The sequence below is a fragment of the Physeter macrocephalus genome, chromosome 21, assembly GCF_002837175.3.
Source record: "Physeter macrocephalus isolate SW-GA chromosome 21, ASM283717v5, whole genome shotgun sequence".
NCBI lineage: Eukaryota > Metazoa > Chordata > Mammalia > Artiodactyla > Physeteridae > Physeter > Physeter macrocephalus.
The window spans coordinates 7,893,872-7,907,357 of record NC_041234.1 but is presented as its reverse complement, the minus strand read 5'-3'; the positions used below and the strand labels follow the sequence as shown (position 1 = coordinate 7,907,357).

At 39.1% G+C, this 13,486-nt stretch overlaps 1 protein-coding gene across 1 annotated transcript in view; it reads right to left on the bottom strand.

Annotated features, from left to right (window-relative positions):
- Positions 1-1,706: 1,706 nt before the first annotated feature.
- C21HXorf58 (chromosome 21 CXorf58 homolog) overlaps positions 1,707-13,486 on the bottom strand; it is a 27,758-nt gene continuing 15,978 nt past the window's right edge. The window contains exons 6-9 of the mRNA XM_024115289.3: positions 9,598-9,729; positions 4,797-5,026; positions 2,483-2,645; positions 1,707-1,921 (exon numbers count right to left, since the gene is read on the bottom strand). Coding sequence (XP_023971057.1) covers positions 1,745-1,921; positions 2,483-2,645; positions 4,797-5,026; positions 9,598-9,729 — 702 coding nt within the window. The 3' untranslated portion in view covers positions 1,707-1,744. The remainder of the gene's footprint in view (positions 1,922-2,482; positions 2,646-4,796; positions 5,027-9,597; positions 9,730-13,486) is intronic.

The following is a 13,486-nucleotide window of genomic DNA, read 5'->3' as shown; positions in this document are numbered from 1 at the left end:
AAGCTTTTGCACAGCAAAGGAAACCATAAACAAGATGAAAAGACAACCCTCAGAATGGGAGAAAATATTTGCAAATGAATCAACGGACAAAGGATTAATGTCCAAAATATATAAACAGCTCACGCAGCTCAATATTAAAAAAACAAACAACCCAATCCAAAAATGGGCAGAAGACCTAAATAGACATTTCTCCAAAGAAGACATACAGATGGCCAAGAAGCACATGAAAAGCTGCTCAACATCTCTAATCATTAGGGAAGTGCAAATCAAAACTACAATGAGGTATCAATTCACACTGGTCAGAATGGCCATCATCAAAAATCTACAAACAACAAATGCTGGAGAGGGTGTGGAGAAAAGGGAACCCTCTTGCACTGTTGGTGGGAATGTAAATTGATACAGCCACTATGGAGGCTCCTTAAAAAAATAAAAATAGAATTACCAAATGACCCAGCAATCCCACTACTGGGCATGTACCCAGAGAAAACCGTAATTCAAAAAGACACATGCACCCCAATGTTCACTGCAGCACTGCTTACAATAGCCAGGTCATGGAAGCAACCTAAATGCCCATCAACAGATGAATGGATAAAGAAGATGTGGTACATATATACAATGGAATATTACTCAGCCATAAAAAGGAATGAAATTGGGTCATTTGTAGAGATGTGGATGGATCTAGAGACTGTCATACAGAATGTAGTAAGGCAGAAAGAGAAAAACAAATATCGTATATTAACACATATATGTGGAATCTAGAAAAGTGGTACAGATGAACTGGTTTGCAAGGCAGAAATAGAGACACAGATGTAGAGAACAAACGCATGGACACCAAGGGGGGAAAGTTGCAGGGGCAGGTGGTGGTGAGATGAATTGGGAGATTGGGATCGACGTATATACACTAATATGCATAAAATCGATAACTAATAAGAACCTGCTGTATAAAAATAAAATAAAATAAAATTCAAAAATTCAAAAAAAATTGTATTTTTAAAGTTCAATAAATAATGCACTTGGTTTAATTATCACAGCCTCAAGTAAGGTTTGATACAATCTAATAGCCTTGATCAAAAAAAATCAATAATTTGTACTACATCAGGAATGAGAATTTATCAGTTTAAAAGGAAATTGATAAATATTACTCAGAACAGTCTTTATACTTAAAAAAATACAAAATACAACACTGAAGCAGATGCAACATTCTGCCCCAGGTGCTTACAATGCTCAGTAATGACTAGGTATGCTATGTCATGCCCTACTGTAGCAACAAATTCATTATTATTTTTATTATAATTCAGAATAGGTCAATCACAAGCTGTTCTGTAAAAACAACATGCTACAAAAAAAAAGACACTGGAGGCTGACTCAAGAGCAGCCTTTTATTCTGTGAATTCTAATATTTATGCTAAGCATGGCCTGTTCGATATTTTTTTTAAATGAAGGAAAATCACAATTGAATAAAAGTTCCAGGGACGAAATACCATTTCTTGAACAAAACCATATACAGCTAGTTTGAGGGCATCTAGTTGATTCAATTTAATTTATTTAGATTAAAATTCTGTTAGTAAAAAATACTTGTACCTATGATAATACAAAAAGGGCTTTAAAATCTGTCACACATTTGGTTAAGAGAGCATACTGAAGGCTTGTTTACATTTTGTTTTCCTTTAACGCACATACTCATCATTTATAGACAGACAAGCAGATTGTTGAATAGCTTGGTTTTCTGTCAATTAGCTGTGCTTTAACATGATGGAGAATTATTAATATACAAGTTTTGACACCAGGCAAATAATTCCTTTTCCTCTTTTTCCAATTTGTCATCTGACACGAGTTCATTAACTTTTACAATGTCAAAGAATGGGGTGGCGAAGACCATCGTCTCTTTTTGCTTTGTACCTGGTGTGTCCATTTTCGGTTCCTAGGTAGAATTATAAATAAAAGCGGAAAGTGTTTTATATTTGGTTTTTACTATTTTATGTTTTTTATATTTGACTGTTCACACTTAGCCTCATCTCAAAAAAATATATAGCAGATTTTTTAAAAATTACTAAGTAAAACATGAATACATGTTCATTGTAAATATTCCTGCAATGTAGTATACTGAAGCCGACTTTCCACACTACAGCTCTTAATAAGTGTAAATAGAAATGACTTCCACTTTGAGAAAAAAAAAAAAGCACCATTAGCGATGTGCTGAACCAACAGTGCCAATATACAGAAACAATACGGTTTTTGCCAACTCATACTCATGTGGAGTCAAAATGGCTGGTATTTATCAGAATAGCTACTCATATTGTTTAAGAATTTTTAAAATATGCGTTACCAAGAGGAATGTAGCTTTATACTATCCAAGGTATATACCAAATGTATGTGTTTCATCCTTGAACTTGTAGATTAAGAAAATTCTACTTAAGGAAGTAGAATTACTTACAGTTGGAATATTGTCCAAAACAATGAATTCAGTACAAGTTAAACTTACAGTCCCCGCAGAAGCAATTTTTTCTTTAGCCATCTTATAAGCTTTTTTCATTTTTTCAACTTTCATTTGAGCTTGCTCGGATCGACGACCCAGATGTTTAATTTGACTTTGCTGTTGGTAGGGCCGATATAAAGGTTGAAGACTTGATAAGGATGAAGGGCACCTAGGAAATATTTGTAGTATAGACAGAAAAACTGTACAAAATAAAATTTTAAATTTAAGCAAGTTCCAAATTTTATTAAAGCATCCTCTAGTAAATATATCCTAAACCTCAGTGCTTGGAGCAATACTGCACGTAAGTTTTTAGGCCAAAGTTAACATTTCTGCTTGAGTTACATAGCATAGTTCTTTGCCACTTATGAAGGTGTATAGACGATGCTTACAACAATGATAATGAAAATTATAAAATGTTATATCAATTTAAAATCAGTCTTCCTGGAAAATACCGTGTAGTAGCCATTTGAATCTTTTTAAAAGATATACTATATACTAACATCAAAAAGTATTAAATTTCATAATGGCTGAAACAAGTTGTTTTTATCAGTGTTGGGACCAGACACAGTTGGTGCCATACTCATAGTCCCCCTGGCCATAGCGCACACTGGCCTCACTTAGCCTGAGAGCTTTCTTATGAAAACAAGAGCCCATGTGCAGGGAAAGGGCCCCAGAATTAATACCTCCCCTCCTAAGCTACCCTTAACCAGTGACTGACGGGTGTTGGTGTATAAATATCCCAACTCCCTTCCCCTCTGTGGGATAACTTGAGTTGTGTGTTCTACACTGCCTAGGACATTCCCAGGAGAGATTAAGCTCTAGTTGCCCACAGTGACAACCTGCTTGCTAACATACACTGTTTTGGCTGCCTGCTCTTCCCTGTTTCACTTCTCTACCCCCTCTCATCAGTGGTTCCTGGGATCACCTCCCAAATAAACTACTCATACTCAAATACATACCTCAGTGTTTGCTTCTGGGGGATCCCAAACTTTGAACTGCCTTCAAAGGAGCCTTTAAGAAAGTACTTTTCCCTCTTCAGTTGATTTAGAATTTGGCTACTTGTTTGGTTCTTTAAGTGACTCATTCTAGGATAATCAGTAGCATGAGTCTAAATAGCAGGGAGCCTACAGTTATATATGGTGGCAGAGAAAATTACATCATTTATTTGACCTTGGTGGTAACAGAGTTAAGTTCCACATTCAGTGCTTAGATGGATGAGTTAGAGAAAATCTATTTCATGATGACAGACTGTGCCCTACACTAGGCCATCTGCCTGGCAAATGTATAGCCTTGATCATAAAATAAATGGGCTAAATTATGTTATTGGGTCAGCACCCACTCATCTCTACTCCTGAAAAAAAACAACCAGTGTGTTTGCCTGACAGTGGGTCACCAGTGTCTTTTCATGTACTAAAGGAGTATTTTTCATTTCAAATATGACTGTGTGAAAATAGACTACCAACAGGTCCTCTTCAGTCTTATTATCTCTTTCTTTTCCTTAAGAAAAAAAAGCTTAATTTGTAAATAAGATGGGCTAGGTGAGACTTGGTAATGGAAAGAAAAAAGGAAGATAACTGGTGTAGTCATAGTCTGTCCATGTTGTTTCAAATCATAATACAGTCTATTTTGCTACAACATGTTCTTTTATAATGTGAAATGGCGCACATGTTATTGGTAAAGAAGGGAATAATGTCACTGTAATGTATATGCAATTTATCCTCTGCAAATGGAGCCAGAATATCAAGACTAGAATTATAACCTTCAGAGGAAAAGGAAAAAGTTCTCCTCTGTTCAGCATGGGCAAAGGGAGCCCTTTTGGCTGCATTCATGAAAACAGGAATGAACACCGGCACCTAGGGCTCTCTCCCCAGAGAGGCACTCCCCCGCACACACACACAATCCACCCTTACTACCCTCTTCCCTACTCCCTGCCTTGAGCGGTTCATGGTTCTTGGCAGGTCACACTGCCTCTCATGTCCACTTAAAAGGCCCCCACATTGGCCCAGGGCTCCACTTCCATCTGCACTGTCTCAGTGCCCACTACCTGCTCTAATGAAAGAGTCGCCAGCATTTTCACTCTATTGTGCAGTTTTTATATTTGCTGTGGCGGCCTGTCTGGTGGTACAAGGTATCTTCCCGGGTACCAACTGCCCTTTTTGTTAGCGCTCTGTTTGCAAAGTTGCATAAGTCTTGAGCAATCTGCCCCAACCCCTTTTTCCCCATATGCTCTGTTATTATTTTTCGTGAGCTATTTGGCAGAATGTGAACATTTCCAGAAATGCCCCTAGTATTGTAACCCCAGTGAAGGATCACTTTTTACCTAATTTGAGAAACAATCCGTAGCTGGTGCTGACGCATCTCTTCTGTTTTTGGTCTTTGTAATAGATACTTCATTTCTTTTTTTAGACGGTTTGAGATTATTCCAGACTCTGCATAATCAACTATGTCATACATTATCATTGTCCTGGGAATGTTTTCGAGATTTAATCTTCGCCAATAGTTATTTCTGCCACCAGAAGATGCAGGGATCTCATCCAGAAGACTGGAATACTATATGGAAAAAACAAATAAGCATGATTGGCTGTGGTGTTCTCGAATGTTTTTAGACACATTTCCCAAGGATCCACTCAAATGTTACTTCATGCAAAAGCATTCCTTGATCCCGTCTCTGAACTGTACTGGTATCTCTCTTCTATGACTCTTATTACTGACTACTTGATGTTCTAGCTATCTGTGTATGTTTTAGCTCCCCTACTGCGACAAGGCAGGATCCTTGTCACACAGTATCATGCACATAGTACCACGCTCATTAAATATTTATTTAATGCATAAACACTAAATCTTTAAGGCAAATGTAACTCAGATAAATTAAACTCAGGATAGGTCTGAAAATTGAAAATAGCTATGTGATCTACATACCTGGCAATGCTTGTTCATGACATGCTTGCATTGAAAGGACATTTGCACAAACCTTTTTAGAAATAATTAGTTCACCTCTGGTGCTAAGTGGCAAATTTCACTATTTTCATTTGGAGTATTTGTAGAAATCTCACTTTTCTTTTTTTTTTAAATTTAAAATATCAAATTAGGAATTTAAAAATGTAAATATATATAATCAATTCAACCTTATAAATGTTCATTTAAGAGATAGGAATAGGGCAGGAGGAGCTACAATCCTGGCATTTAGGGTATAACACACGTACACTCTCTCTCTCCCTCTTGCGCTCTCGCACTCACACACATACAGGCAGTGCTCCCTTCGTATCATTTAGGCATGCACGAATTTCAATCAATCACCACCGTTTAGTCAAATAAGCTCAGTCCTTCAATAACACAGTTCAAATTTCAGTTACCACAGTATAACTGAGTTAAATGCATAAAGTACAAACTCTGCTGCTAGCTCTTCAGTCCATAGATTACTACATAAATAACAGATGTGCATGGTGGTAGATGACAAATCACGTCAGTTCTTTCAAAGTGTGTCAGTGATTGGTCACTTTAGATCTGCTTTTTAGTTCACTCACAGACAGCAAAGTGTGTAATTGTGTTACTTCTTTGCCTCCCAGGGATGAACCCATGTGACATTTTACAAATAAAGATAATCAAAAGAGGGAAAGGTCAAACAAAGAAACAAAAAGTGGTAAAGCTGGAAGTGAAATTCAAATCAAATGTAAATAGAGCTCTAGAAGAAATAGGTGACCATGGGGATGCTGACACTGCCATCATTCAAGACACTGCAGTGAGGCTGCTAGAGGAATTTGGTGAAGGTGAACTTATCAACATAAATGGGGAAAATGGCACTGCTGAAAAGAGTAAAGTTTTCTCAGAGGAAGTAATGTTGGCAAAAAAAGAAACTTCATATTAAAGGAGCTCTGAAACATTTCATAACATTTAAAGTACAAAGGATAGGGAATTCCTTGGCGGTCCGATGGTTATGACTCGGTGCCCTTACTCCCAGGGCCCTGGGTTTGATCCCTGGTGAGGGAACTAAGATCCTGCAAGCTGCGTGGTGCGGCCAATAAAAGTACAAAGGATAAAATGTTGGCAGATGATCCAAACTTAGAAAGGAGTATGACAATTTGCCAGGGCATAGAGAAGATGCTCACTCCTTATTTTAAATTATATGAGAACAAGAAGGTAAGCACTGTTTAAACTACTCTTGATAAAACTATTTTTTTTACAGATTTATTGAGATTCACCTCTCATATAATTCACCCATTTAAAGTATATAATTCAATAGTTTCTAGTATATTCACAGTTGATAAGCTTTTTACAAAGAAATAAAACATTTTAAATTCTGAATGTTTCTAATGTTTTAAATTATAGTGTACTAAATAAATGTTTTGCTTTTTTCCATTTTCCTATATATTTATAACAGAGAGTTTTTTAATGTTTTGATAAGATTTTTTAAAGGCACGGAACAATCACGATTTTTCCCACTGATGATTAAGTTTGCTCTGCATGGTTTCAGCTTGCATGGTCCTTTTTATGGCCCTGCACTACCATGCAAAGTGAGGACTGCCTGTATATTTTATTTCCCGACAGTGGAATGGTAAAATGGGTAAACCTCTCAGAAGTGTCAATGATCTGCTCTGCACCTATTAGCTATATGACCTTGACTAAGTTTTTAAAAAGTCTCATTAAGCTCCATTTTTCTCATCTTTTAAAGGGTCACATAATTTACAAACTTGAAGATTAAAGGAGATAATATGCATTTAAAGAGCTAAAAGCAATGCTGTGTCCATAAAGGGCTCAATAAATGTCAGCAATCATCAGATCTCTCTCTTCCAATATGTCTATCTGGGAACTTCTTTCTATAACACCAATCCTTGGCATAGGGACAATCTGGAAGTATGCCACCCATGTCCTTAGCAAAGATAGCTGACAACCCCAAGCACTACTTATTTCCTGGTTCAGTCCCTAAATCTTCTAGGTTAAGGCTCTAAAAGAAAGATAACACAATTGGGAGTCTTTAAAGCACCGCATTAATTTCATGTTTCACATGCAGGCAACTGGGTGAACAGTTAAGGCCATATATTATTATTATTATTATGAGCTAGAATTTTGGGATTCCTTGTTTCTTTAGAACTTATAAAACAGGGGTAATAATAGTACCTGCTACTTAGGGTTGTTATGAGAATAAAAGGAGTTGTTATTACACCAGTTGTTATTTGCTATTATTACTATTCAGGTATCTAGTTTAAGTTCCCTGATTCAGCACTGCTGTCTGACCAGTTATGCAAACCAGAAACCTAGAAGCCATGTTGGACATTTTCCTTTAGCTTACCTCTCTGTCCCCAAGGCCCACTGCTTTTATTCTCTAGTTATCTCTTGCATCTCCAGCCTCACAGCCCTAAACCAAGATACCACCACCTCTCCTAAAATATTGCAGGAACCTCCAAACTAGAAGGAGGCTCTTGCTGTCTTCTAATCCCTTATCTATAATACATTGCAGCCAGACGGATCTCTTCACGTATTAGATTAGGTCACCACATTTCCCGAAACACTGCACCAGCTTCTCATTGCACACAGAATCAAGGAAAAAAATAAACACCTGGGCTTCCCTGGTGGCGCAGTGGTTGAGAATCCGCCTGCCGATGCAGGGGACACGGGTTCGTGCCCCGGTCCGGGAAGATCCCACATGCCGCGGAGCGGCTGGGCCCGTGAGCCATGGCCGCTGAGCCTGTGCGTCCGGAGCCTGTGCTCCACAACGGGAGAGGCCGCAACAGTGAGAGGCCCGCGTACCACAAAAAACAAACAAACAAAAAACAAAAACCAACCAAACAAAAAAACACCTTACTATGGTCAAAAGCCCTGCATCATGATCTCTTACCAGCCCCCTAGCCTGACTGCATACCACACCTTCCGTGCTCTCCCTTCTCCAGGCCCACAAACCTGCTTTCATGCCCTGCAGTTTGTCCTGCCACTGAGCCTTTGCCTGGGGTGCACCACCCGTTCAGCCGCAGACCGAGGCTGTGACACATTGTTGATTGCCTGCCTCTCACCCATTTCCCTCTTCTCCCTTACTTATGGAGCCCTGATTTTTTTTTTCACATATGGAACAGACATATGCTCTGGGAAGGAAGGCCCCAGCACATGAACCATGACTGTTCTAAGTCAATCATGGGAAACGAGCCCATTTCCCTTTACAGTGATTGGTTTAGGGGGAGCATGTGATCCAGTTCTGACCAATGGGGCCTGAGAGGAAGTCTGTTGGGGGCTTCTGGGAATGATTTTTCTTCTTGAGATTTAGAGAAAAAGATGCCGAGTCCTCTTCTTCCTGCCTTTGAATGTAGTTGAGACTGTGATAGTCATCTTTTTACTATGTGAAGGAAGCTGAGAGGACTGTAGAGAAGCTGACCATCAACCCTGATGTACTTGAGCTGCGACACTAGCTATCCCAGGACGCACCTGTCCAGGGTCTCCCTAACATGGGACAATGTCCTTTATTGTTTAAGCCTCTTGTAGTTGGGGATATTCTGTTCCTTGTAGCAGAAAGCATCGAAACAATAATAAACCCCTTCCTTCCTTACTAGGTCAAATCCCCGTCATGTACTCTTTTTAGCACCATGTATTTATTTTTGATTTTTTTATTGAGATAAAATTCACATAATATAAAATTTGCCATTTTAAAGTATAAAATTCGATGTTTTGTTTTTTTTTTAGTAAATTCGCATCATCTATCACTACTAATTCCAAAACGTTTCCATCACCCCCGAAAAAAAACCCTACATTTCTTACCTATCACTCCCCAGACACAAAAAGCCACATATTATATGATTCCATTAATATGAAACATCCAGAACAGGCAAATTCAGAGAGACAGAAAGCAGATTAGTGGCTGATAGGGGCTGGAGTGACAGAGGAATGGGGAGTGACTGCTTAATGGATGTGAGGTTTCCTTCGGGGTGACAAAAAGGTTCTTAAACTAGACCTTAGTGATGTTTGCACAACACTGTGAAGGTACTTAATGCCACTGAATTGTACACTTTAAAATGGTACATTTTATATTGTGTGTATTTCACCACAGTAAACTGATACATGATTCTTTCTTCCTGGAGGATAGGGTCACAAGGCTTATTTTGTTGTTTGTTTTCAATATCCAAATCTAAATTCCTTACTTGCATGTAATCTTTCAGGGTGACAATGTCTATTTCATCAGTTATTTTGAGCTTCCGGAAAAGACGTTCGTCTTCCATAATTTGATGATAACATTTCTTTTTCCCCATTATTTTGCAAGCATCAACCACAGCCTATAAAGAGGAAAAAAAATACTTTTAAAATAGTAGTAAATAGCAATAACTATCAGCACACACTTTACATATTTTTTGAGACAAATACATCAAATATTGTTCCTTTCTTCTAGTAGCTTGCTATTCAATAAACGACTGTATTTACAAATAAAAGATATAGATTTTTAAACCACTTAAAATTTGTTTCCATAACCATATCTAAATAGTTTTAAAATGTAGCTAGAGGAGTAGCTGAGTCCACAATCCTCAAAGGACAACAGGTTTTTTTTTTTTAAGTTTTTCCCCCTAAAAAACCAGTATTTTCCTTTAAAAAACAAAACAAACCGCTAACGTGATTCATGCTGTCAATGCAGAGAAAGCTTATCTGGTTATTAAACAGGTTGCCCTAGGAACCGCAGTGAAAGATACTGGGGCCAGCTCTCTTGTATGTGGTTGTTAATATCTCGCCCTCAAATGGAAACATGTACATTTCAGAGGGCTGAGACCTCCCTCTCCTTTAGGTTTTTCTCAGTAGCAAAAGAGTAGCAAACAAAGGGTTTTTTTTCTCTCACAAATGTCAACATTTTCTACTCAAGGAAAGCACCTGAGCGGGCAGAGACAGAAGAATCACAGAAAACATGGAGGCTCGAATCCAGTCTGGCTGTATTTGCACCATACCCTTCCCCGTATACCTATCCTTGTGCTAAGAGCTATACATAGACTGTGAAGAGAGAATTAAGTGCTTCCCCACCCTCCTTCCCACTCCCCGTAAGTATGTGCTGACTATTCTAATACATATTTATATTACATATCTGTGCTTCTGGCCACAAAGGTTATGCTTATATGAAGGGAGACTGGCGTAGATGAAAATTCAAGCATCATTTGATTCCAGATCAGTTTCTTTTTTCCTTTGTATCTCAGAATGTGATACTGTGAAAGTATGGGAACTCTGTGTTTTAATGCTGATATAAGACTATAGAGTAGTGGTTGAGACAGGACTAAAACTCGGAATCTCTGTTTTTACTTAACACGCAAAATAATAGCAAGCCTTAATGTACTTCTTTTTTTTTTTTTTTTTTTTTTTTTGCGGTACGCGGCCCTCTCACTGCTGTGGCCTGTCCCGTTGCGGAGCACAGGCTCTGGACGCGCAGGCCCAGCGGCCATGGCCCACGGGCCCAGCCGCCCCGCGGCATGTGGGATCCTCCCGGACCGGGGCACGAACCCGCGTCCCCTGCATCGGCAGGCGGATTCTCAACCACTGCGCCACCCGGGAAGCCCTTAATGTACTTCTTATTCCAATTCTCACTTTTGTTATCCAGAATATTTCCTATTTATTTCTCTATTTAAATTCCAAAGCTTAGAACACAGACACAGAGGGGAAGTGAAAGAAAATATTCAAATGGTTGTAGTTTGATTCCTAATGCACTAAATCGAAGGGACAGAAACAGTTTACTAAAAATGTGATGGAACCTTCCTTTAGGCAGATCATTTTGGCTTTCCGTTTCATTCGTTTCTTTAAACACTATGCATCTAAAGAAAAGGCAATATTGGCACGTATCTCCATTATGCTTTCTTGCAATTTATTTCCTGTGGGTTCTAATTAACCATCCCCACAGTGACACTAAAGGTAAAAGCAAATAGTTGTACGCTGAACAGGTCTGAAAACCATATAATTTCTGCCTTGAGAATTTCTTTAGATATATTTTACTAGCTCAAGTTACTTAGAAAAGGTATTTCTTGTCAGTTCCTACTCTACTCCACCCAGCCACCACCACCAATCTCTCCAAGCCCCAGTTTCCTTATTCATACAGTGCCTCAGCTGTGTGGCTCAGGTGTGTCAAGCCCATCCCAGTCTCTCAGCCAAAAAAACCCCGCGCCTGGCAGCACAGGGCAGGCTTGTTGCCCATTTGTGACAGGGGTTTGAAAACAGTTTTCCCTCCAGTGGTCAAGATGTTCTTTCTCAGACATTGGCCGTGTATGGCCAGATTCAGGAAAGTCCTTCTGGAGAGGAAGGGATGGGAATAAAGAGCCCAGCCCCAGGAGAAAGGGAAGGGTGAAAACTAGGCAACGATTCCAGGTGAGCAGCCAATCAGACTAGGATTCAAGAGGCAGGCTCCATTCTTGGTGGGCAACTCAAAGGGTCAGAGGGGGGCATCTCTAAATTTGACTCCCCCCCTGATAGCCAGCATCACTCCCCCACAGCCCTGCGGCTACCTGCTGGCCAAGACCTACAGTTAGGCTTGTCAAGCAGAAATATGGAGAAGTGAAGTCTCAGTTCTGGCCTGGACGAGCCTCTCCAAGTTCCAGCTTCCACAAAGGCAAACTGGGAATGACATGTACCTCATCAGAGTTATCAGGGGGCCATATAAGAGAATGTATTTAGCAGGGTTCCTGACACAGAAGTAGTTAAGAGCCTGGGCTCTGGAGTCAGGCTCACTGGGTCTTGATGTCAGTTCCTTCACTTTGTAGTTGTGAGACCTTAGGCAAGTTACTTAGTCTTTGTAAAATGAAGACTGTAACAGAATCTACATTCTAGAGTTTATGAGAATTAAATGATAATGCACATTAAATGTTTAACATCATACTTGATAGTGCTCAATAAGGGCAGCTATTATTAATAATAATGTTTTTCCTTTTTACATAAACGCCCAATCCTCAAAAAGAACAGGGATCTTCAATTTAAAATAACAATTACTGGATGTTAACGTTTAAGAATTGTCAATTACCCAGAGGTGTCCAGGTCATGGGGGAGGGCACCTCTAGGACAGTGCTTGTCAGACTATATTGTGCCTAGGATCATCTGGGGGTCTGGTTACAATGCATAGGCTAATTTACTGGGTGTGAGGTGGGGCCTGAGAGCCTGCATTTCTAATAAGCTCCAGGGGATGCCATTGCTGCAGGTCTGCAGACCACACTTTGTTTATTTTATTTTTTATTTATTTAAAAAATATTTTGTTAAGAAAATTTTTTTTTTTATCTTTGCAGACCACACTTTGAGTAGCAAGGCTTTAGAATATTCTAAATATAGTTGGTGGACTACGATAGTGACAACCCTCTTTAAATAAGCATAGCTCTGAAAATAGATCATCAAAGTAGGTAACTGAATTGAGATCTCTTTTTTATACACATGGCTATCCAATTGTTCTAGCACCATTTAAACTGCCTTCACACCTTTGATGAAAAGCAACTGATCATATATGTGTGGGTCTATTTCTGGACTGTCTGTTCTATTTCATTGATCTACATGTTTGCCTTTTTGCCATCACTACACCGTTGGGAGTACTATAGTGGTTTTTTATTTTCTTTATATTTCCACTCAACTTTTATGTATTTTTTTCTTATTAGTCATCAATTTTATACACATTAGTGTATCCATGTCAATCCCAATCTCCCAGTTCATCCCACCACCCCCAACCCCAGCCGCTTTCCCCACTTGGGGTCCATACGTCTTTTCTCTACTTCTGTGTCTCAATTTCTGCTCTGCAAACCGATTCATCTGTACCATTTTCAAGGTTCCACATATATGCGTTAATATACAATATTTGTTTTTCTCTTTCTGACTTATCTCACTCTGTATGACAGTCTCTAGATGCAGCCACGTCTCTACAAATGACCCAATTTCGTTCCTTTTATGGCTGAGTAATATTCCACTGTATATATGTACCACATCTTTATCCATTCATCTGTCGATGGGCACTTAGGTTGCTTCCATGACCTGACTATTGTAAATAGTGCTGCAATGAACATTGGGGTGCATGTGTCTTTTTGAATTACGGTT